Source organism: Falco biarmicus, chromosome 1 (genome assembly GCF_023638135.1).
Source record: "Falco biarmicus isolate bFalBia1 chromosome 1, bFalBia1.pri, whole genome shotgun sequence".
Classification (NCBI taxonomy): domain Eukaryota; kingdom Metazoa; phylum Chordata; class Aves; order Falconiformes; family Falconidae; genus Falco; species Falco biarmicus.
In genome coordinates, this window is record NC_079288.1 from 10,758,735 (window position 1) to 10,783,223 (window position 24,489).

At 64.9% G+C, this 24,489-nt stretch overlaps 2 protein-coding genes across 5 annotated transcripts in view; one reads left to right on the forward strand and one right to left on the reverse strand.

Annotated features, from left to right (window-relative positions):
- Window positions 1–3,451: 3,451 nt before the first annotated feature.
- USP43 (ubiquitin specific peptidase 43) lies at window positions 3,452–19,963 on the forward strand (the record flags this gene model as incomplete). Its single annotated transcript, XM_056323898.1, is given in 16 exon segments — window positions 3,452–3,778; window positions 3,780–3,881; window positions 7,478–7,618; window positions 11,227–11,327; window positions 12,805–12,897; window positions 13,218–13,353; window positions 13,441–13,564; window positions 14,331–14,493; window positions 14,597–14,708; window positions 15,739–15,842; window positions 16,179–16,256; window positions 16,353–16,482; window positions 16,630–16,978; window positions 17,471–17,629; window positions 18,451–18,588; window positions 18,663–19,963. Coding segments are annotated over 16 exon segments (2,973 nt in total), but the record flags the coding sequence as incomplete, so codon positions are not given.
- A 1,114-nt stretch (window positions 19,964–21,077) lies between these two features.
- ARHGAP44 (Rho GTPase activating protein 44) overlaps window positions 21,078–24,489 on the reverse strand; it is a 30,760-nt gene continuing 27,348 nt past the window's right edge. For 2 of the 4 annotated variants that reach the window (XM_056323866.1, XM_056323856.1), the window contains one exon: window positions 21,078–22,791. In XM_056323866.1, the coding sequence (XP_056179841.1) occupies window positions 22,396–22,791 (396 nt within the window). In that variant the 3' untranslated portion in view covers window positions 21,078–22,395. The remainder of the gene's footprint in view (window positions 22,792–24,489) is intronic. The other 2 variants (XM_056323876.1, XM_056323885.1) reach the window with 2 other exon arrangements.

Below are 24,489 nucleotides of genomic sequence, written 5' to 3' on the forward strand. Positions count from 1 at the left end.
TTTAAGTCTTTTTCTTGCTTTCATTATCAAGTTGCTTTGGATTTCTGGTTCCACTTAATTCAACATTAAGCCCTGCTCGGATTCCCTCTCTCACTCCCACCACTGCTGTTTTGGCTCATGTGGGATGCTGCCGGGCTTGAGTGTCCAGCCAAAACCAACTAGGGAGAAACAACAAGTACTTTTCTTTACAGTGAGCCAGGAGCTTTCTAGATTCGATAAACTTCATTCTGCCCACACTGTGTGAAGCACAACCCGCCTTTGTTAAATAATTCAGATAGAAAAAATCCCTGTATCCTGATGCAAAAGCTTCAGTAGACTCCAGTTTCCATCTCCTAGGGCTCTGCAGCAGGATGGTGAAGTAAGCAGGGCCATGGGGGTGGCTGGGGGTCCCAGGGAGCATGTGGGACTTTGCTTTATGGATTGTGACCTCTGTACAGAAGGGAGCCTAATTTAAGGATGCCTTTCCAAAAGGAGTAGTTTACATATTGGCTTTGTAAAGATGGATTTCACCGCACTCTGGCCAGGAGGATGCTGAGAAAAGAACTTGAACCATGGGTGCAGAGCCAGTTTGAGAGACAAACCACCAAGCACGGAGGTGTCTGTAGCTGGAGTTTCGGCTCACCATTGATGCCGTTCCCTGACTGCCTGAGACAGTGAGACCTCCCTGCAGCGCCAGCAGCTTTCCTCAGCCAGGCTAGAGCAGCAAGTCAACATGGTGCAGAGGGGTTTCTCCAGGGCCAGATCCTGCCTGGGGCTGCTGCACTGCATCCCAGCAGCCTGCCCACTCCGAGCACTGCCAAGCACTGCCAAGCCCAGGAGCGGATCCCCCAGGGCACAGGAGGGTCCACCCCATCCCACCAGGCAGGGCTGCATCCCCCCTTCATTCCCATCTCACTGGGAGGAGAGGAAAGACCGAGTGCCCAGGCTGGTCCCAGGGTGGCAGCCCCCCAGGATGATCTGCACAGCTTCTAGAAGGGGGCTGCTTCCCCAGGAGGCCTGGCAGGGGGGGTGGGGGGGCCTCCTACCAACGCCAGGCTCTCAGGGGACATCCCACAGCCATCAGGGCTGGCTGCGGTCAGGAGGAAAACTTCAGCTGGGCTCAGTCTCCTCTCCTCTCTGAGTCAGCAGCTCCTGAACCCGCCAGCACCCTGGGCCACCTGTCCCCAGAGGATGCGCAGGCAGCTGCTCTGCCTCCATCTGCTCAGCATCGCCAGGCCATGATGGATTTTGTCTGAGATCACGTCTGGCCCCAGCGGCAGCACACAGCCCTTTGCCTGTGCCTGCCTGCTGCCTCTCTGCCACCCACCACACTGACGGCCACCAGCCTGGCGTCCCCTGGGGAGGTCCCGTCTCCCTGCCACCACCTTGCTCGAACTCACACCCACAGCGCAGGGACACGCTGTCCCGTGGGGACAAGGGATCATGACATCCCACAGCACCTCCTGGCCCTTCCTCCGTCATTTTGCCCCATCTCTTCTGACCCCGCATCACCACCAGCTGCACCCAGGACAGTGCTTGCAGCATGTCCCCATGCCTGGGGTGCTCGTGGGTGCCCCATTCCTCTGCAGGGCAGGGCAGGCAGTGAGGAGGCTGCCTGGCACAGCAGACCCTTCCCCAGGACACAGGGAGATGCTGCTGGAGGCTGCCAAGACCTGCAGAGATGGAAGAGCACCCGCAGCACCCACAGGCAAGCTCAGCCCCCCAGGGACCCCCTCCCCAGCTCAGCATCAGCCTCAGGAGCTCCCTGGGGAGAGAAGAGCCACTCAGCTGCAATGGGGCCACTGCCACCCCCCCTGCCCTGCAGCAAGGTGACACTGAGTGGCACCCCTGCCTGGCAGAGGGACCTCCTGCCTACTCTGTCCCTTGCCAGCCCCTTGGCCCTGACAAAGGATGACGGCAGCTGCCCGAGGTGTGCCTGGGCTGGCCGGCTCACAGGGCAGCCCTGCTGCCTCCAGTCCCCACTCGGGGCTGTCTCAGCGCCTTGTGGAGCCACCAGAGCAGCCCTGGGCCAGAGTCAGTGTCAGGGCTGTTGGTAGAGGCGAGTGGGTCCCAGCCCCACGCGGCCACACTGGGTTGGGGGATTTAAGTCTCCTGCAGCTGTTTGAAGCGCAACGTGCTGCTGCTGGGTTGCAATTGAGCGGAGGGTGATTTGCTGCAGAAACAGCCAGGCCCACTGCAGCCCCCTTCCCTGTGCCGGCATGGTGCCATGGGACGGATCCAGCTGGACCAGGGGGCTGATCCGGCTGAAAACCACCTGTAAAAACCACGGTGGGTTTCCTCTGTGGTGGAGAGCAGGTCACTGACCTGGTGGCCTCGGCCATCCTGCCTCCCTCGCGGCCACGCTGCACAGGGAGGGCTCCGGGGCTGGTCCCTACAGCTGGGAGCCAGGCTTTGCCAGCCCCCAAACCAGCACCCACACAGGGTGCCAGCCAGTGCGGGGTGGGCAGGAGGTGGCCAAAGCCTCTGGGCTCTGCCAGTGCTGGGCTGGCCACCCTCGTTTTGTGGCTCTGTGGGGAGGGAGCCACATTACGTCCCAAAATATCAGTGTGGTGGGCACAGAGGTGACGTTGTCCCCCTGTGCCAGCTAAGAGCACCCAGAGGTGCAGGACAGGGGCACTACACAGTGACGCTGTGACACCCTGGGGCGATGCTGAGGGCAGCACCAGTGGGCATGGCTGGGACTACTGGGAAAGCCCCGGGGTGGTGCTGGGGGCAGATGGGGTATCCCACGGTGATGCTGGGGGCGGCAGGCAGGTATACCCCAGGGTGATACTGGCAGCAGGTGGGGGGTACCCTGGTATGATGCTGGGGGCAGGTGGGGGTGCCCTGGGATGATGGTGGGGGCAGATGGAGGGTACCCCGGGGTGATGCTGGGGGGGCAGGCAGGGTATCCCACGGTGATGCTGGGGGAAACAGGTGGGTGTACCCCAAGGTGAAGCTGGGGGCAGGCAGGGGTGCCCCGGGGTGATGCTGGGGGCAGCAGGTGGGTGTACCCCAGCGCGATACTGGGGGCAGGCAGGGGTACCCTGTGGTGATGCTGGGGGCGGCAGGCGGGGGCACCCCGCGGTGATGCTGGGGACGCCGGGGTTCGGCCGGCTCTGCCGCCCGCGGCAGCAGCTCCCCGCTCCCTCCTCCTCCTCCTCCTCCTCCTCCTCCTCCTCCTCCCGCTCCCTTCCCTCTCCCAGAGCCAGCCCGGCCGGGGGAGGAGCCGGCCGCGCACAAAACCTCCCGCCCGGCCCCGCCGGCCCCCGCACCGGCACCGGCACCGGCGGCGGGGGGTGCCCAGCGCCCGCCCGGGGCCATGCGCGCCGCCGCGGGGCCGGGGCCGGGGGGGCCGGGGGCGGGCGGCGGCCGCCGGGGGCCATGAGCGCGGCGGGGGGGGGGCGGCGGCGGCGGCCCGGGGCGGCGGCGGGGCGGCGGGGGGAGCCCGGCGGGGCGGCCGCGGGGGGCGGCGGCGGGCGGGCGGCGGCGGCGGGCGCTGCGCTCGCTGGGCAGCCTGGCCGGGCGGCTGCTCCGCACCTGGGCGCGCCTGGCCGGGGGCCGCGGGAGGCGCCGCGCCGCCCCGGAGGACGACGAGGGGGGGTTCCGGGGCGGGGGGGGCGGCGGCGGGGAGCGGCGGCGGCGGCGGCCCGGCGGGGCGGCCCCGGGGGGCGGCGGGGAGCGGCCGCCGGGCGCGCAGGGGCTGCGGAACCACGGCAACACCTGCTTCATGAACGCGGTGGTGCAGTGCCTGAGCAACACGGCGCCGCTGGCCGAGTTCCTGGCGCTGGGCCGGTACCCGCGCCCGCGGGGCGCGCGCCGAGGTCACCCACCGCCTGGCCGCGCTCGTCCGCGCCCTCTGGACCCGCGACTACACGCCGCAGCTCTCCGCCGAGTTCAAGGTACGGCCCCGCCGCCCCGACGGCAACCCCGCCCGCCGAGCCCACCGATACCCCTCACGGGCATCCACCTGCCTGCAGAGCCCACCAGCATCCCCGCCCCAAGAACCCACCGGTACCCCCCCACCGGCATCCCATCCCCAAGAACCCACCGGTACCCCCCACCGGCATCCCCCCACCCGCAGAGCCCACCAGCATCCCAAGCCCCAAAAACCCACCGGTACCCCCCACTGGCATCCCCCCGGCTGCAGAGCCCACCAATACCCCCCACCAGCACCCACTAGTACCCCCCACCGGCATCCAACTGCCTGCAGAGCTCACCAGCATCCCTGCCCCAAGAGCCCACTGGTACCCCCCACCAGCATGCCCCTGCCTGCAGAGCCCACTGGTACCCCCCACCAGCACCCACTGCCATCCTCCCACCCACAGAGCCCACTGGTACTCCACAGCAGGACCCACTGGCATTCCAGCCCCAAGAACCCACCGGTACCCCCCACTGGCACCTACCAGCATCCCCCTGCCTGCAGAGCCCACCAGTACCCCCCACCAGCATCCACCTGCTTGCAGAGCCCACTGGCATCTCAGCCCCAAGAACCCATCAGTAGCCCCCACCAGCACCCACTGGCACCCCTACCCACCCGGCACCCCCCAACGGCATCCCACGGCCCACAGCACCCCCTGGCACCCCCCACTGACATCCCCCTGCCCACCTGCAGCACTCTCTGGCATCCTCTGCCTATGCATCCCCACGGCACCCCTTCCCACAGCCCCCACGGGCACCCCCACCTGCCCTCAACACCCACTGGCACCCCCTGCTCACATCACCTTGCCCTGCCAGACACCCCCAGCCCTACTGCCGTCACCCACCTCTGCCTGGGCAGCCTTCACCTGCTCTGACCTCCCTGGGCAGGCAAGACCCCCACCCCAGCCCCCCACAGAGCCATAAGGATGGGCAGGTGCTGCCCGTGCGGGTGGGTAGGGCAGGATGGTGCCCTGGGCACCCAGTTCAGTGGCCTCAGGCCCTGTCACTGGGTGCGTCACACCCGTGCTGGGTGCCACACAGCGCGCTGTGGCCCTGCGCCCAGCCTGGGGACAAGGACAGGGTATCGGGCACAGGGCAGTGCTTTGAGCCTGGCATTGCAGCTCCCCGCGCAGGGACACGGGTCTGCGGGTGACATTTCAGCGGGGACCTGCTGCTGCAGGTAACTTTGCAAAGTGCACGGGGGAGCTGCTGGGAAGCCAGGCCCCATCCCGGGTCAGGGCTCCTGGTGGTGCTGCCGGCACCTGTGGCATGGGCAGGGGCTGGGGTACCCACTGCTGTGCCCCCCTTTCCCAGGGGACCTGCCTGGGGGGTGGCAGCACCCACCCCACGGGGACTGCCAGGGTGCACTGGGCGCTCCTGCAGGAGCTCACTGCCTTTAATTTCCTCATAGCAAAGTAACGAGCCCTGGCAGTGCAGGGCACGGGGCTGCTTTGCCCTCTGCTCCCGAACACACACATTCCTTAGGCCCAGAGAAAAAAAAAACCAACCCAAAACCAAACAAAGCTTCCAGCCTTCACTTTGAATTACCTCCCTCCGGGTGGTTATCTGCATCTTCCATGAATTTCCACTTTTTTTTTTTTTTAAAATATATCAGCCTACATAAGATTTTTAAAATAAGAGCTGAGTTTGCAGCTCTTTCCGCTTGAAGCTCATCCGTGGTGGCCTTGCTCCCTCTGCTTGTACCAGGATGCTTGTGCTCTGGGAGCAGGGCTAGTGTGTGATGGGGCTGGGGGAGATATGGGCTCAGGGTGTTAGCTGGTGATGCTGGAGGTCTGATCCCTGCCCAGCTGGTCCCGTTTAACTGTGCTGGTTAAAAGCAGCATGGATGGTTAGGGTTAAACAGCATCAGCTGGTTGAAATCCACATAGCTGGTTGGGGTTTCTCACTCCTCGTGCAGGGCTTGGGACTGAGATCCTAAAATTGTCCTTTCCTGTCTCTGAGCAGCTACTGTTGGCCCAGGCTTGAAGATGAGTCCTTGGGGACCCCCAGCTCTGCCTTTCTGGGTGCTCTCTGGGCACCCTCCCTGGGTTCCCTGCCGGGAGTGGGATTCCCAGCCCCATGCCGCCTGCATTTTGGGGTCAGGGACTCACCCTGGCTCACACCGCTCCCCCGGGAGCTGTTGACGCAGCTCTCACGGGTGGGTGGCATCTGCTGGCAGCACATACCCACAGCTGAGCCCCCCTGGGGCCACCTGAAACCCAGGCATGTAGCCCTGCTGGGACCTTGGCTAACTTGGCTGAGGAGCCAGCTTCAGCGCTGGCTCGGTGGCCTGATGACATGCCGGTGGGCTCATCCTTCCTGGGCACCACTTCAGCCCCATGGCATTCCCAGTCCCGCTGTGGTCACCACAGCCCCTGGTGAGGGGGGAGCCCCCTGTAAGGGCATTGCAGCGCTCACCTGGCAGGAAAATTAATGCTGATAAGCCAAAATGCTGTGGCGTGGCCAGTGGCTTGGTGGGGGGCCAGGGCAGTGGGACCTGATCCAGGCACGGGTGAAGTTGTGGGGCGGGGGATGCTGCGGCGAGTGGCACGGGGACCTGGGCTTCAGGGCAGGGTGCCCGCAGGGAGCATGCGGTGGTTTCATCAGCCTGTGGCTGCCCCAGGCCTGATTCCTGGGCTGTGCACGGAGCTGCACGTCCCAGGGTGGAGGCAAGGGGAGGGGGAGGTGGGGGGATGCTGCGGGGAGCCCAGTGAGCACCTCCCTGCAGAGCCAGGGGGAGGAGGAGAGGTGGGGAGCAGAAGGCAGCCCTGGGTAGGGGCAGCTGGCAGGGCTTTGGGTGCAGGGAGAGAGCCTGGCAGGGCTGGCAGCACCCCCTCCCCAGCACTGCCCTCAGCGGGGGCTGGTGGGAACCCCCAGCATGTGGCTCCATCAGGGACATCCCTGGTCTCCCTCCCCGCTCACCTGCTGTGCTTCAGTCAGAGGGTGCTGAGTGCCAGGCTCTGCTGGGCTGAGCATCCCCAGTTTTGGGATGCAGGAGGTTTGCTCAGGGGCTTCCCTTCTGCTGCTTTTGCTTGACCGTATGAACATCCCTTGTCTCTTCTAGGGCCTTTGGTGGCTGGGCTGGTGCTGCCAGCATTGCCTGCCCGGGGGGGCTGCGGCATGGGGGAGGCACTAGGCTGGCTGCTGGTGGGGGGGCAAAGGGCAGGCAGGGCCTGGGGGGAGCTGCTGCCGGCTGGAGCATCCCCACGCTGGGCATTACGCCGCGTGCACAGGGCAGGTGACACTGGTGGGTGCCTCTGGGCTGGGCTTCCCTGTGTGGGCTGTGTTCCCTGTCCCCTCACCTGCAGCAAGCTGTCCCCCTCCAGCCTCATCCCGGCAGCTGAGGGCTGAGACACCACGTTGATGGGCCACCGAGCTGCTGCTCGGCCATGTGTGCCCGTGTCCCCGCTGCTCCGCTGTCCCCGTGTGGCCACAGTGTCCCTGCAGAGGCAAGATGAGGGCAGATGCTGTTTGGGTTGGGATGGGTTTTTACGATGGATGCTAATGAACTGGCCGTTCGTTAGTGCCGAGTATGTATGGCCCAAGGCTCAGCGCCCACCCTGCCCATCTCTTGCAGAACATCGTCTCCAAGCACAGCTCGCAGTTTCGGGGCAACGCGCAGCACGACGCCCTCGAGTTCCTGCTCTGGCTGCTGGACCGCATGCACGAGGACCTGGGTGCCGCCTCCCCTGCCCTGCAGGCCCGTGTCCCCGAGGAGGTGGGTGGCCCCGGCCGGGGTGGCAGCACACCCTGGCTCATGGCGGGTGTCTGTGCCACATCTGGAACCGAAGAAGCCGTGATGCCCTGGGAGGGAGCGTGCTGGGCTTGTCCCCCCAACCCGCTACGGGATGGCAATGCGGGTGATGTGGTTTGGCTGGTGTGTGGGCAGGGCGGTGGTGGGATCTGGGTGCTGCGGGGCTGGGCACGGTGCTTGGGGTGCTGGGAGAGTGGGGGTGTCGGCAGGGGCCCATCCAATGGAGCACCCCGTTTCTGGTGGGCACCCTGGTTCTTGGTGTTGCTCAGTCAGGAGGAGATCTGGTTCCCCGGTCCCTCCCCACCTCCAGCTAAGCCCGCTGTAATTACAGCACAGCGGCTTTGCTGCTGGCAAAACGAGTAATTAAGTCTCCTTCCATCCATCTGCGCTCGCGGCATCACCCTGGCCCTGCCTGCTGGCTGCCTGCCCGCCGGGGCGCTGCCTGTTGCGGCGTCTGTCGCGTTGGCTCAGCACAGCAGCGTGCTGCCCCTGCTTCAGGGTGATGTCCGTCTTGGGCACGGGGGTCCTGGGAACAGCTTCATCCTCCTTGTCCCCAGCTTGGGGCATTGCGGCTGTGGCTGGGGGGGGCAGGTTGGGGTCCCTGCAAGCAGCACCTGCCCAGCCACCAGCCTCGCGTGGGCATGGCTCTGTCCCAGGTGGGAGAGTTTGGCTGTGGTGCCCATCTCCAAAGCCTCTGGGCTGGGGCAGCCCTGTGGCTTCCAGCCCTGCTTGCCCAGGGGACTGCAGCCATCCCTGCGCTGAGCTGAGCCATCCTCAGCCCTGCCCGCCTTTCCCTGGGCCACGTAGATACCCCAGGCTGTTTGGGGGAGCCTGGCAGCGGGCAGCTCCCGTTGTTCGCTTGTGAAATGCGAGGTGCCAGTGTGTGCCATGGGCTGTGGTGTGACGCCGATGGTGCCCTCGGCTGCCTGCACGGCAGGTGGTGCGGTGGCAATGCCTGCAGCAGCTGCCTGGCTCTGGGGACAGGACCCTTTGTGTCCCCACTGCATCCTTGGTTTTGCTTGGCATCCTCCAGTCTTGGCTCCTTGTGGGGGATACCACCTGAGTGGTGCCTGTGCACCCATGTCCTTGCGGATGGGATGCCCAGTGGGGGCTGTGAGTCTATAAATTGCTTTGAAGTGTCTGGTGGGAGGTGGGCATGCATGTGCCTGCCCTGGTTTTGGGTAGCACGGGCTGGGGTAGGAGGGTTTGTGCAGATACTGAAGGATGGGGAGGAGGGGGATGGCTCCTGGCCAAGCCAGTGCCAAGGCTCAGCGACCAGGGGAGCTCAGCTGGTGGAAAGCAGAAGCTGAGGAGGTTGTAGCCGGGCAGGCTGCAGGGGTGGAAATACCTCCTGGATGTTTGATGGGTGCCCACAAGGTGTCTGCTGTGACACCCAGTGGGCTCTGAGGCTACCGAGGGAGGGACCAAGGCTTGGCTGCCAGGAGGGCTGGAGGAGGAGGAGGAGGTGGCATCCCCCTTGGCTTTTGGGGGTCACGTGGGACACACCCTGTCCAGGTCCCCTCTCTGCCACACCAGATGGACCCTGGCCCCGGGCAGGCCATAAGGACACGTCAGGCTCAGCAGGACTCGGTGCCAGCAGATGGCACGAGGAAAATCCACCTCCCATGAGCCAAATACCTCATTGATTTTCAGTCTCACTCACAGCAACACCAAAACTTCCCTGTCTTATCCCAAAATAGCCCAGTCCTTTCCCGAGCTACCGAGGCTCCCTTATGCAGCATCTCCTCTGCCGTCGGGCTCTGCGTGGCTGTAGCAGGTGGTGAAACCGGTGACTCCTGTCCTCTGTAAGCAGGGACGGGCGCTCCCCGCAGTTCCCAGGGCAGGAGGCTTTTCCTAACCAGGCAGGTCTGGCTGTGTAACATGGTTGTGTCCCAGTGTCCCCATTCCCTGTGGAGTGGAGCAGAGGACTTGGCTCTTGCTGGGGTCCCTGGGGCACATCTCACCTGCTGGAGCCAGTGCTGGAGTCCCCCAAATTTGAGAAAATCAGCCGCCTCTCCAGGCGGGGGTCCTGCCTTTCCTTGGGACAGAGGAAAGGATCCTGTGCCAGCCCTGGGAGCGAGCGGCAGGGACACGGGCAGCCTGCCGGCACCGTCCTCGGGGTCAGTCCCTGCCGAGAGCAGGGAGAGCAGAGGGTGTGCTTCAGTATCCCTGTGTACCAAGCAGGGGGCATGGAGAGAGGGCTCCCTTATTCGCCCACCCCGAGCAGTGTCCGGCCCGCAGAACAGCTGGATTCTCTTGGGGAAGGGGCCCTGGTGTTGCTCAGGGATGTGCCACGGGCTTGTGGGGACCCAGCTGTGGCTGCGGTGGCTCAGGGTGCCCGTGTGTCAGGCCCGGAGAGGGGTCGGGTGTTGGTGGTGTGGGAGGGGAGGTGGGCACCCCACTGCCCGGGGCTGAGCCAGGAGACGTGGTGACATGGGGAGGTGGTGGAGCAAGCACTCCCACCGCCTGCGCCGGACGTGTGGCCCCTGAAAGCCCAGCTCCGGGGCAGTTGGGGTGCTGGGTGCTATGCCTGGGCTCAGCGTGCCATGTACCGGGTGCCATGCCTGGGTTTGGCATGCTGGGGTGCCACGCTGGGGTGCTGTGCCTGGGCTTGACGTGCCAGGTGCCACGCCTGGGCATGTGGCTGGTAAAGGCACGGGGGAGACGGGCAGCACCGGGGCTGGTTTTCTGGGCGGCTCTGAGCCCCACGCTGGCCCAGCTGCCTGGGAGGGCATCGTGCCAGCCAAGGCTTTTTTTAGATCCCTGGTTCTGGTGATTTGCATGCGGTTAATTTGTGCCCAGTCCTGTTTGCCTCAGGCAGGTGCATGCATAGGAACGCGCACACTGGCTCCAGGGGCTCGTCTTGCAGGGACAGACAGACAGACACAGACACATGGACACTGCCCCCTGCACCATCCCACCCTTGCCCCAGCTCTCCCCACAGCACGGCTGCTCCCAGCACCCATGGGTGCCTTTGCCTGCACAGTGGGTGCCAGGGTGCTGTGGGCACCTCCCTGTCGGGGCTGCCCATGCTGCAGGGTGTGCCTGGGGGTACTGGGGCTCTTTGGGGGGGATGCTGTGGGGGACCAGCTTGCCCCCGCCCAAGCATTCCCCTGCTGGAGGGGCTGCTGCAGGCACCCAGCTGCCTTGCCCAGGACTTCCCTCCTGGAGGATTTCAGCCAGGATGGACTGCGTTCCCAGCTCCAGTTCCTCGGTGTTCAGGAGCTGCAGTCGCCAGACTGCATTGGGTGGCCCTTGAGGGTCTTGCCACAGCAGACGCCCTGCCCATGGGCTGGTGCTGGGGCAGGGATGCGGGCAGGGGGATTAACCCTTAGCACCCCGTGTTGGCTGGTGGATGGGACATAGCCCAGGAGAAGGCGTACAGGGAGCCCGGAGGGGACAGCAGTGCCGGGCTGGTGGGTGCCAGGCAGGGGGTCACTTTGGCATCACCTTCAGCCCATCCTGGTGCCGTGGGGACACCGAAGCTGGGCTTGGTTCACTGGCACATGTCCCCAGCCCCCACAGGACACCCTGGCACTGCACTCACCTGCCTTGTCTCTTTGCCCCCACAGCCCGGCGAGGACGGGGGCAGCGGTGCCGGCAGCCCCTCGCCAGCCGCCCAGCATCCCGGTGGGCAGAGCTTCGTGCAGAGCCACTTCCAGGCCCAGTACAGGTGAGTGGGAGGGCTGGGACCTGCCCGGCCGGGGGCTTCGGCCTCCTGCCAGCTCCAGGCAGCACTGGGGGGGCTTCGCTGGTGGGTGGCCAGACCCTGTGAGCCCAGGGAAGGGATGAGCTGGGGAGCGTGTAGCCCTGCAGGGGGGCTCCAGCCAGCCAGCCCACCTAGCCCAGGCTTGGGAGCTGCTTCCCCCGCAGGTGGGGCAGCCACAGCGCTGGGTGAAATGCCGAGCAAGGGGGTTCAGGACATTTCTTAGTTTGATTCAATGCCAGCAAATATTTTTGTGAGTGCCAAGAAGGACACGGGGAGGGTCAGAGCCCGAATCCCTGCAGCAGTGAGTGGGGTGTCCTGCCCACTCCCCACCCCTGTTGCAGCCCTGGGGCTCCTGCCTTACGCCAGGAATGAGCCAGGAAGCTCCGGGAGCAGCGCAGTTAGACGGAGCTGTGTTGGATTGTGGGGGTGCAGCAGAGAGGGGGTGATGGGCTGGGTGACTTTTGGCTCGGCAGGGTGAGTTGGTTTATTAAGGACTGGTCCAGAGCAGGGTCTGAACTGCATCCCGGGAGTGGGTCCCCACATCTGGGTGATGGGACACCCCACGTGTTCATCTGGCTGGCACTCATGGGAGGCTTGGGTGGGCAGCGTCTGGCTACCCTGCCCCCATGCCACGGCATCGCAGGCGTGAGGGGACACTTCTGGCATCACAAGTCCTTCCTCCCTCAAGTAATCCCTCACCCTGTATGAAAAAAGACACTTGCACACCCTTCTGCGTGCCAGAGCTGTCTGTGTGCAAAAGGATTTATTGATTTGTGTGGCTGCTTCCCAGGGAGCTCAGTGGCTCTTTTAAGGTGACAGATAACAAGGGCTCAGGATTTTTATTTGTTTGTTGGTTTGGTTTTTTTAATTTATTTTCCCCCCTTTTTGTGGAATAAAAAGGAGGAAAAAAAGAAAGAAATAAAAATTAATTAAGAAGAAATAGGAGGTAAGGCGGTGGTTGACATTAAAATTTCGTTTAAACTGAGGTTTGGTGGAGCATCTCCTGTGGGATGCTGTGGGGGATGAGGAAGGGGCGGGAGAACGTGCTCCTCCCCGGTGGCCCATGCCCCCCAGCAGAGCGGATGCGTCCCCTCTTGCTGTCCCCAGGGCTCCCCTGGAGCTAGTGGCTGTGCCATGGCAGGGACTGGGTGGGCAGAGCCGGCAGCCCCTGGAAGGGTGCTGCTACCCCACCCCTGCCGGCAGGCTGGGAATGGGGGTACTGGGAGGGTGTTGTGGTGGGATGGGCTGTGGTGCTCTGCCCTGGCAGGAGCCTGCACAAACCCTGTGTGATGCTGGGGCCACCCAAGCCCCACGGGATGCAGCACTTGGGATGTGGTACCCAGGATGGGTGGTGCTGGTGGCAGGGCGCCGTAGCCCCAAGGTGCAGGTCTCTGAGGGTGCCATGCCCGCGCTGGTGACGCCCCCGGGCTGTGTTTCGCAGGTCCTCCCTGACGTGCCCTCACTGCCTGAAGCAGAGCAACACCTTCGACCCCTTCCTGTGCATCTCCCTGCCCATCCCGCTACGCCAGACCAGGTGAGCCCAGCCCTGTGCCTCCCCAGCCGCTCGCCGGCGTGGCCAGCATCACGTCCGCTGCCTGGCGGGGCAGGGGGAAGGGCATGCCAACCAGGGTAATTTGCATATTTTGGGGTAAATCATTAACATGGGAAGTGGTGGCAGCATCGGGGATGGGTGACAGCTGCCGCCGCAGGAGCAGTGTCCAATGGGTGTTTGCTGTGGTGGCCACAGTGGGGCACGGGGTCCATCCAGCGCGGTCATGAGCGACGTCGGGCCTCAGCACAGCCCGTGACGGCTACCCCCGCTGAGGTGCGTGCGTGTCCCCGCGGTGTCTCCAGGGCTCTCAACGTCACTCTGGTGCTGCAATGTGAGCGCTGGCGGTTCGTGCGGGTGGGCTTGGCTGTACCCTTGCTCGGCACTGTGGCCCAGCTGCGGGAGATGGTGGCACGGGAGGGCTGCATCCCCCCGGAGCAGGTAACGGGGGGCTGGAGGGGAGGGGGGGGGAGCTGGGGGGCCGGGCCACCCCTTGGGGTGCTGAGGCCGCTGGGTGCTGTCCCGTAGGTGATCCTGGCCGAGGTGTCCCCGCGGGGCTTCCTGCGCTCCCTGGGTGACACAGAGGAGCTGGGTGCTGCGGGGCAGGGGGCGCCCCTGTACGCCTTCCAGCCGCCCCCTGCCCGCCGCGCAGGTACCGCCCCCCCGCCCCGATTGGCTGGTGCTGCCTGCCCACACCATTCGGATTGGTTGGGAGCGGCCTGGGGTGGGAGCTGTGCACGGGGATTGGTGGGAGGTGGGGGAGGCCCTCGCTGTGATTGGTGGCTGAGGTGTGCCCTGACTGGGGGAGGGGAGTGGTGTCGTGAGTGCTGGGATTGGTCAGGCACAGCTGCGCACCGCTGGGATTGGTGGGAAACTGAGATTTTTAGCCGTGATTGGTTGGAGGCAGGCGTGCGCCGCCGTGATTGGTTGGAGGCAGGCGTGCGCCGCCGTGATTGGTTGGAGGCAGGCGTGCGCCGCCGTGATTGGTTGGAGGCAGGCGTGCGCCGCCGTGATTGGTTGGAGGCAGGCGTGCGCCGCCGTGATTGGTTGGAGGCAGGCGTGCGCCGCCGTGATTGGTTGGAGGCAGGCGTGCGCCGCCGTGATTGGTTGGAGGCAGGCGTGCGCCGCCGTGATTGGTGGTAGTCTGTTTCCCCCTCTCCCCTCCTGCCCGTGATTGGGCGGGCGGGGTGGTGCTCTGCTGTGATTGGCGGAGGCCATGCCCTGGGTGGTGGGAGGCCTGGGGGCGCGGGGGGCAGTGCTGTGGGCGGGCAGGAGACCCCACACTGACACCGCTCTGCCTGGAGGACCCCACGCACTAATTAACTCCCGCACACTAATTAACACCCGCGCTAAACGAGAGCCCCTTAACTGCCCCCCATCAGTGTGGGGGGCCGGGGCTCACCCTGCCCTGCCCGCAGGGTGCCCCCGCAGCCTGCCCGCCTCCCCCGGGACCCCCCAGCCCGAGGGGCAGCGCCTGGCGCCCGCGGCCGCCCGCTCCTCCGACTGCCTGCACCGCGGGGCGGCCGGCCGCATCCTGCTGCTGCTCTGCAACACGGCGGGCACCGGCCCCCAGCTCGCCAGGTACCCACCCGCCCTGCCTGCGCGCTGCCCCCACTCCTGACGCCCCGGGGGGAGGGGGCTTGGGGGTGTCCCCCCTCAGCCGGCTGTCCCCTGCTGTCCCCAGGTTTGGGCCACCGCTGGTGCTGCGGGAGGAGCGGGGTGTCTCTTGGGAGCAGCTCCAGCACAGCATCCTGGCTCAGCTGCGGGCCCTGCTGCGGGGGGAGCTGCGGGCACAGGTGAGCTGGAGGTGGGGCACTGCTGTCCCCTCCCAGGGCATGCTCAGCTGGGGCTGCTGGCACCTGCTGCTATCACGGCTGTGGTGGTGATGGAGCCGTGGGTGGCCCTGGTGTCTCCATGGGTGGCCCTGGTGTCTCCATGGGTGGCCCTGGTCGAGCCATGGGTGGCCCTGGTCGAGCCATGAGTAGCAGTGGTGTCTCCATGGGTGGCCATGGTGGAGCCGTGGGTGGCCCTGGTCAAGCCATGGGTGGTCCTGGTGTCTCCATAGGTGGCCCTGGTCAAGCCCTGGGTAGCTGTGGTCTCTCCATGGGTGGCCCTGGTGTCTCCATGGGTGGCCATCGTGGAGCCCTGGGTGGCCCTGGTAGAGTCATGGGTGACCATGTGTGGAGCTGTGCTTGGCTGCAGGGTCACCGTGGTTGGCCAAGGTGGCACTGTGGGTGACTGTGGTGGCCCTAGGGGTGTGTGTGCTCTTGGTGTTGGTGGCTTATAGTCACTGTGGGTGGCCATGCTGTCCCAGTGGGTGGTCACATTCACACTGCAGGCAGCCAGTGCTGTCACAGTGGGCAGCCACAGTGTCACCATGGGTGGCAGTGGTCTCCCTTTAGCTGGTCACCATGGGTGGCCACAGTGTATGGCTGTGGTGTCTGTGTGGGTGGTCTCATTGTCACTACAGGTAGGCAATGGTGTCACCATGGGTGGCCACAGCATCTCTATGGGTGGCCGCAGTGCCACCCAGCTCCCACCACAGAGCCTCCCCAGCACCCAGGTGCCACCATCCCACAGGCTCTGGTGTCCCTGTGCCGCCCTCTTGCCCCCCAGCCACACCGTGGCCAGCAGGACAGGTCATCCCCCAGCGCGGCATCCCCGTCCTGGGGGGAGTCCCCTGCCAGCCCAAACACAGGGATCAAAGAAACCTGATTTTTGGGGACATTTTTCTCCCATGTCACAAAGCACAGCTCCCCCCGGTGCTGCCGGAGGGCAGGGGGGCTCTGCCCCCCACCAGCCCCACAGCCCCCTCTCCCCTTGCAGGGCACGGGAGCCCTCTTCCGCATCCGCCTGGCCGGGGGCTCGCCCCCCTGCGCCTACCTGTCCCCGCAGGACCCCCGCCCTCTCTGCCACCCTGCCGTCGACAGGTAAGGGTGCTGCAGGGACAGGATTGTCCCCAGGATGTCTCCTCACCCCCCCGGGATGGCGAGTGGTGTTGCTGTGGCTGGTCACAGTGTCCCTGTGGGTGGCTGTGGTGTCACCATTGGTGGCCAAAGGTGTCCTTGTGGCTGGCCACAGTGTCACTGTGTGGCCAGTGGTGTCACTATGGGTGCTACCACACTCCCTGGGCACTGGGTCTCTGCTCTGGGTGCTGCGCTGGGGGGGGGGGTGGCTGTCCCTGCCTGCCGCTGGAGGCTGGCATGGAGGTGACCCCATGGAGACAGGGGGGTTTGGGGGCAACTCACCTCGTCCTTGCCCCCCAGAGCCCTGCAGCTGAGCGGGGCAGGTGGCCCTCCCCACGTGAAGCTGACAGTGGAGTGGGACATGAGCACCAAAGAGCGGTGAGTCCCTTGCACCCATGGTGGGGGGGCACCCCATCATCCAGGTCACCCTTCCTGATCCCCCGTGTCCTGTCACCCCCTGCCCCCTCCCCCAAGCCTTTTCGGCAACATCCAGGAGGAGGTGGTGCAGGACGCCGAGAGCGTGCGGCTGCAGCAGCAAGCGCACCGGCAGCAGCACAGCTGCACGCTGGATGAGTGCTTCCAGCTCTACACCAAGGAGGAGCAGGTACTGGGCTCTCTGCCCGCACCCCGCCTGCGCCCGGCAGGTCCGCCGCGGCACGGTGGCTGTCGGTGCTTGTGGTGCCAGGGGGGCTTTGGAGGTGGCAGGGGGAGTGTTGGGGAGGGAGGTGGCCGTGGCATGTGGTGTCCCCAGCTGGCCCCGGATGATGCCTGGCGCTGCCCGCACTGCAAGGTGCCCCAGCAGGGCACGGTGAAGCTGAGCCTCTGGACGTTGCCTGACATCCTCATCATCCACCTCAAGCGCTTTCGCCAGGTGGCTGAGCACCGGCACAAACTCACCACACTGGTGAGGTTCCCCCTGCGGGGTCTCGACATGGCCCCCCATGTGGCACAGCGGGGCCAGGCCGGTGGGCAGCTGTTGGGGCGCTGGGCGCCCTGGCAGCCCCCCCTCTGCCTGCCCCCGAGCTGCCCCCGCGACTACCTCTACGACCTGTACGCCGTCTGCAACCACCACGGCAGCATGCAGGGCGGCCACTACACTGGTGAGCATGGGGGGCTCGGGGGGTGGGAGCAAGGTGGGGGACAGCCGGTGTGCTGTGGGGCAGGGTGTGGGGTTTGGGGGCACTGCAGGGGGTATGCCATGGGGTTTGGGGGCAAATCGTGCTGTGCCATGGGGCATGGGGTGGGGCTTGGGGTTACTGCAAGGAGGTGTACCATGTGGAATGGCTTTGGGTTGGGGGACCCTGCACGGCTGTGGTGTGGGGCATGGTGTGGGGTCTGGGGGTGCTGCAGGGTGGTGTGCCATGGGGCATGGCACAGGGGGGCTGGGGAACAGGGGGCACAGGGTCCTGGTGCATCCATGCCGGGGCAGGCCTGGAACTGGGCTGTGCCCCCCAGCAGTGTCCTGCGCCCCCCAGGCTGCCCCTGCACTGTGGGGCTCATGCTACCCACTGCACCCTGGGGCTGGGGGTTACAGGGCAGAGCCCACATCCCCCCCTCACTCCCTCTGTCTCCCCCTCACCTCCTGCCCCCAGCCTACTGCTGCAACGCCCTGGATGGGCAGTGGTACAGCTACGATGACAGCAGGGTGGAGGGGGTGCAGGAGGCGGAGGTGAGCACCCGCAGCGCCTACATCCTCTTCTACCAGCGCCGCAACGCCGTGCCCGCGTGGTCAGCCGGCAGCTCCGTCAGGGGTGAGTACCCCCACCTCCCTGCACCCCAAGGCCACGACCCCGGGCACGCATGGCACAGCCAAGTGCACGTGTGCCCACAGAGCACCGTACACGCGCAGCAGAGCCAGATGCGTGTGCATTCAGCGCGTGTGCGCACAGAGCACAGCTGCACGCGTGCACAGTGTGGTGTGCAGACACAGCACTGATGCACATGCACTCAGCACAGCTGCATACACATGCAGACAGACATGCGTGCACAGCCATGCATGGGCTGTATGGCAGGAAGACATGTATGCACGCACACACAGCACAGCTGCGCATGCATGTACACCTTGCACGGGCAGTATGGCAGGCGCATACGCACACAGCATAGCTCCGTCTGCACATGTGCTCGTGCATGCCGGTGCATGTGGGCACACACAGCACAGCCAAACACGCACACTTACAGACGCATGTGTGAGCAGTGTGGTAGGTGCACACGCACAGTCACTCACACGGCACGGCTGAGCGCATGCACATGCACGCAGTATGGTACATGCACGTGCTGCAGAGCGAAATGTGTTGCATTCAGCACATGCACACAGAGCACAGCTGCATGTACATGCACGTGGACACACATGCACACCTGCGCACGGGTGGTGCAGTGGGCAGGCACACGAACACAGAGCACAGCCGAGTGTGCACATGTGCACGCGCACAGTGTCACACACATACATGCCGCTGCGCACACATGCAGGAACAGGCACGCATGTGCTGTCACACACACGCTGACCACAAGGGTTGGGGGCACAGCAAGACCCCTCGCCCGCCCCACAGCCCAGCCCAGCTTCCCGCTCCCGCAGGCTCCACTGCCTCCTCGCTCTCGGATCACTGGCTGGCCCGCCTGGGTGGCAGCACGCGGGCCACCACGGCTCCGTGTCCCTCAGCCACCCCGCCGTCCCCACCTGGCACCCCCGATGCCCCGGCTGCCCCGGAGAAAGGTGATGCTGCGCTCCCACCCCAGCACCCCAGGGTGGCTCCCCGCCCCTCCCGCTTACCATGTTTTTAATTGTAGGTGGTTTCGATGCCAGACCCTTGGTGCGGGGTGTCCAGGGGCGCAGCCTCAGCGTCAAGCTCTCGCCGGCCAGTGCCCCCCCCCGGGCCATTCCCCCACGCTGGTCCTTCGCCTGCAAGGAGCGTGGCCCACTGGGGGGGCCGGGGGGGCTGGTGGCCTACCTGGAGTCGGGGCGCCGGCCCCGCTGCACCCGCCGCTCCCTGCTCCCACTCGGCACAGGTGGGGAGAGCGGCCCTGACACCCCCCCAGCCCCCAGCCCTGTGCCAGCCAGCCCCCCGAAACAGCCTGGCAAGGGGCAGGAGGAGCCAGGCACCCCCCGAGCCCCCCGCCAGCCCCTCCGTGTGCCCATGCTGCGGCGAGCCGCCAGCGCTGGTGCTGAGGGGTCCCTGCGCCTGCCCCCCAAAAGCCAGAGCAGCCCAGGGCGGAGTGGGGAGGGGCCGGGGGGGCTGCGCCACACTGGGCTGCCACGACCGGAGGGGGATGCGGGTGTCCCCCCAGTCCAGCTGTCCCCCAACCTGGTGGCCATGGCACGCTCGCAGAGCTCGGCCAGTCTGCCCCGGCGCCCCGAGGGGGGCCTGCAGCGCTCGGCCTCCCTGGGCAGGGGCGTAGGGGGGCCCCACCTGCCCACCCGGGGTCCCCCTGGAGCCACACTGCAGCGGGGACGGCAGCCGGCGGGGTCCCTGCGCCACCCGGCCGTGCCCGAGTCCAGCTTCTGAGCCACGGCCGGTGGCCATCCCCCCCCCGGGGCAGCCCGAGCCACGGGGTCCTGAACTGGGGGCTCCCCAACTGGGGGCTTCTCAACGCAAGGGCCCCTGAAACGGGATGCCAAACAGGGGCGTCCCAAAGCAGGGTCATCCCGAACCTGGGGCACCCCGACCTGGGGGGCTTCCAAACCGGGGCATCCCCAAAGTGGAGGCATTCAGGTATCCTGAAGCTGGGTCATCCCAAACCAGAGGCTCCCACCCCAGGGGCATCCCAAACTGGGAGCATCCCAACACAGGGGTATCCTGATCTGGGGGCTCCGAATCCAGGGGCACCCTGAGCCGGGGGCATCCCCGTGCCCTTCCCGGGGAGCAGATGGGCTGGCACAGGCTCCCCGGCTCTGCGGCGTGAGAGTATTTATTGTACCAGGAGAGTTTTATTCAGAGATGCTTTTTGTTTTCTAAAAGGCGACTATTTTGGGGGGGCGGGCGGGACCCCCACACCAAGGTCTATGCAATACGCGATTCCTCCAGCCAGCTTTTGTACGTGGGGGCTCCTGCCCCACCGCCGGCGGTTTCTATTAAAGACACAAGAAAGGAGCCCGTGCAGTGCCTGGGGGCAGCGTCGGTCCCAGGGGTTGGTGGTGGTCCCGGCACTGCGGTGTGTGCTGTGCCCTGGGAGGGTGGGGCTCAGCCTGGGAGCAGGGCTTGGTAGGATCTATGGTGGCCTGATCCTGACCTGGCATGGTGGCTGTGTGCCCGGTGGGATGTCAGGGAGGGGGGCAGGGGGGGGGTGACAGAAGCACCAGAGTCACAGTACCATGTGGCTGTGTCCACCATGGCAGAGGATGGGAATGGCTGGAGAAACACGGTGAAGCCACAGTCGTAGGCAGGGATGGAGGTGGCAGACATGAAGGTGGAAGTGGAGGAGGTGATGCAGACGGGGACAGAGATGGAGGCAGAAGGGGAGGAGATGGAGGTGGAGATGGCAGTAAAGATGGAAGTAGGTTTGGGCTGAGGTGGAGGAGGACATGAAGGCAGAGGAGACCGTCTTTTGCTGGAGGGTTGCTCCGAGTGGTGTCACTGCTTGTGCCACAGCTGTGTCCCTGCTTGGCAGCAGGGGACAAGTGTGGGTTTGTCACTCGTGTCACCAGGCAAGCAGCAGCCCTAGGCACCGTAGGCTCCCCCAGGCACCCATGGGTGCCCACCATGCCCAGGACCACCACATGGGTGCTGGCAGTGGCATGGGAATGCTGCTCTGCACCGCAAAGCCACAGCTAGGAGGGGGTGGGAGCCCCAGTACGAGTGGCTATCCCTGTGCCAGACCTCGGGGATGCTGTGCCTACCTCCTTTGCAGAGGCCCTGCCTTGGACCACCAGCACGGAGGACTGCGATGGGATGCAGATGCGCTCCAGGGCTGTGCCACCCCAGCACCCTGGGCCACTCGGTTTCCCTACCCTTGGGTGCTGCCCTGCCCTGGTGGGTGTTTGTGTCGCTGGGGCTGAGCCATTGCCATGCTGCTGAGCTGCATGGGTGGCATCCCCCTGCATGGTCCCGGCATCCCATGGGGAACGGGGTGAAGGATGTGGCATGTCCAGGCTGGGGATCCCCCCCCCCCCAAAAAAACCAACCATAACCAGTGCAGGCAGAGCACCCTACCTTCCCCGGCACCCATAGGTGTGATGCCCCAGAGGTGCCTCCATGCCTTCCCAGGCAGCAGCATCCCCCAGAGCATTCCCTCCCTGTACCTCATGGACATGCCTCTCCACGCCTTGCGAAGGGGAGTCTGGGCTCCCACCCCATCCCACCAGACTGGGGGAGCTCCTGGTGCCGTACAACCCCACTGCTGCCCGTCCACCCTGGTACTCACCTCTGCACACACGCTGCTCAGCCCCAGAACACAGGCAAGGACCTGCTGCAACCAGGTGGGTGCCCACCCCGGGACTGGGACCACCCCAAGCCTGGCGCTGCCCCATCCCATGGGACCGGGACCACAACAGCCTGCACAGAGCAAACCCCATCATTTTATCAACCCAACCCTCACTAAACCCCATTTCCTACAGCAAAGTGCCCTCTGAGGGCTCATGCCCAAAATCCATCAGTAGGTACCAATCCAGGCTGGGACCATGCCAAATCTGGACTGGGACCAGCCCGAAATCTGGGCTGGGACCAGGCCCTGGATCTGACGGTGCCTCATCTCACAGGACCAGGACCACAACAGCCCACCCAAAGCAAAATCCCCATCATTTTATCGCCCCAACCCTCATTAAACCCCATTTCCTACAGCAAAGCACCTTCCGAGAGCCTCCATCAGTGGGCACCAATCCAGCCCTGGTGCTGCCCCATGGCAGCAGGACCACAACATCCCGTACCGACCCCCCACACCATCGCCCCCCCAGCCCTCATCCCCCCCACATAACACCCCCCGCCGCCGCTGCCACAGCCAGGCAGGGTGCTGCCGGCGCCGACAGGTATTAACCAAACGCCAGCGCTGCCGGGCAGTTCACAGCGGGTGGCACATGGATTTATTGATTGCTTTGGGGTGCTGGTGCCCCCCCAGTGCCCACCTGGGGCGAGGGGCACGGCGCGAGCGGGGCGGGGGCCAAGCGCTGCCATTTCCATCCTCCCTCTGTGCACCGGGTGGGCGGCAATGGCTCCAAAAAACCAAATCTCTATATATTTTTTCTATATATATATACAAATATATAATATATATATATCTCTGCCGATATATATATATATCTATCTCTTATCTCTCTGGAAAGGATAATTAATCTTTGTTAATTTGTCTTTGCATGCACAACCAAAGCCACCAACCCAGGAGGACAGCGGGTGCCGAGGGATGCGTACCCTCACCCGCCAGCACCCCGAGAGCCTGGGGGGGCCACATGTGCGTCCCCAGGTTATTGCTGGTCAGGTCCCATCCTGCTCCGGCAAACAAGCAGAGGGAGAAGAAGCCGAAGAAATGAAATCCCGCTGCAAAGCACCGGCGAGCTCATTGTCACCTGGCTGGTACCCAGTGGCACCTGCTGTCAGGGCACCAAAGGAGATGGTGGCATCACCCCAGGACCATGGGTGCTGCGGGGTGGCGGGGGGGGCACAGGCACCCAGTCGAAAGGCAAAGTCTGGATAAGGCAAAAAAAAAAGAAATAAAGAACAGCGACTGCCCCCAAACCGGGCGCTTTGCCACCCAAAACTGGCGTGCCGGTGGCCCTCGGTGCCGGTGGCCGGTGCTGGCCCCTGGGTGCTGCAAGGATGAGCTTGGGGACAGGGACACTGTCATAGGGCTGTGCTCTCCGATTCCTCCTCCTCCTCCTGCCGAGCAGCCGGGCCCGGCCCCGAGAGTCTCTGCGGTGCCTCTGGCAGGTCCCGGCACAGGGTGGCATCCAGGGGGACGTGGAGGGAGGGGACCTCAAAACGGAGCAGACCTGCGGGAGGGCAGAACGATGGGGGACGCCAAGGTGGGGGCTCGGTGGCAGGACACCTCACCGGGGCTGGCACCGTGTTAGTGCCACCACCAGGGATGCCACTACCCGTCCCTGTTCCGTGCCACCCCAGCCTAGCCAGGGCCTGTGCCACCCGCCCGCCGTCCCCACGCTGCCTGCCCCCCGCGATGCTCTGCTCTCCTCCAGCGAGCACAGGTGACACCGCTGTCCCCTCTCCCAGGGGACCTGCAGGGCGAGGCTGCACGTGTGATGTGACAGAGGGGGTCCCACAGTCCGCGGCAGGCAGTGTCACCACTGTCCCTCGCCGAGAGCGGAGCAACCTCCCCCCAGGTAGCAAAAGTCCTGCCTGCACCTGCCGGGCTCTGCCACTGCTGCCAGAGTGGGGACTCCACCAGGTGACACCTCCCGCAGGCACATGGCAGGGACCGGTGCCACCTGCCACTGCCCAAGCGCCACCCAGACTGTCCCCCTCAACCAGCGCAGCCCCCAATGCTGCAGGGACACCGCGGGGGGGACACCAACAAAACCCAGGGACAGGGAGGTCACCACAGCAGGACAGCAACACAGGCTCGCGGTGCTTCTTGGGGACGCTGCCACCTTCCTGGGGACAGTGTCACCTTCCTGGGGACAGCTCTGCCTTACCAGGAACATTGCCACCTTCCTGGGGACAGTTGCACCTTTCCAGGGTCATTATCACCTCCCCAGGTACACTACGACCTTCTGGGGACACTGCCACCTTCCTGGGGGCATCACCATCTTCCTGGGGATGGTTCCACCTTGCCAGGGATATTGTCACCTTCCCGGAGACATCACTACCTTCCTGAGGATGCTGCCACCTTCCCAGTGACACTGCCACCTCCCTGGAGACATAACTACTTTTCCTGTGATGCTGTCACCTTCCCAGGGACATTGCCACCTTCTCGAGTGCATTGCCACCTTCCTGGGGATATCAACACCTTGCTGGGGACACTGCCACCTTCCTGGGAACATCATCCCCTTCCCAGGGCCACCACCACCTTCCTGGAACAGTTCTATTTTGCCAGAGTCAATTGTCACTTTTCTGGGCACACTGTCACCTTCCTGGGAACGTCATCCCCTTCCCCGGGCCACTGCCACCTTCCTGGGGACAGTTCTGCTTTCCCAGGGCCACCAACACCTTCCTGAGGATAGTTCTGCTTTGCCAGAGTCATCATCACATTCCCGGGGCCACTGCCACCTTCCTGGGGACAGTTCTATTTTGCCAGTCACTGACACTTTCTCAGGGATACTGCCACCCTCCTGGGGACAGGTCTGCTTTGCTAGAGTCATTGTCACCTTCCAAGGGCCACTGCATCCCTCCTGGGGACAGCTCCGCTTGCCAGAGTCGTTGTCACCTTCCCAGGGCCACTGCCACCCGCCTGGGGACAGCTCCACTTGCCAGAGCCATCGTCACCCTCCTGGGGACGCCGCCACTTTCCCGGTGACACCTTCCCAGGGCCACTGCCACCTTCCCAGGGATACTGCCACCCTCCTGGGGACAGCTCCGCTTGCCAGAGTCATTGTCACCTTCCCAGGGCCACTGCCACCCTCCTGGGGACAGCTCCGCTTGCCAGAGTCATCGTCACTCTCCTGGGGACGCCGCCACCTTCCCGGTGACACCTTCCCAGGGCCACTGCCACCCTCCTGGGGACAGCTCCGCTT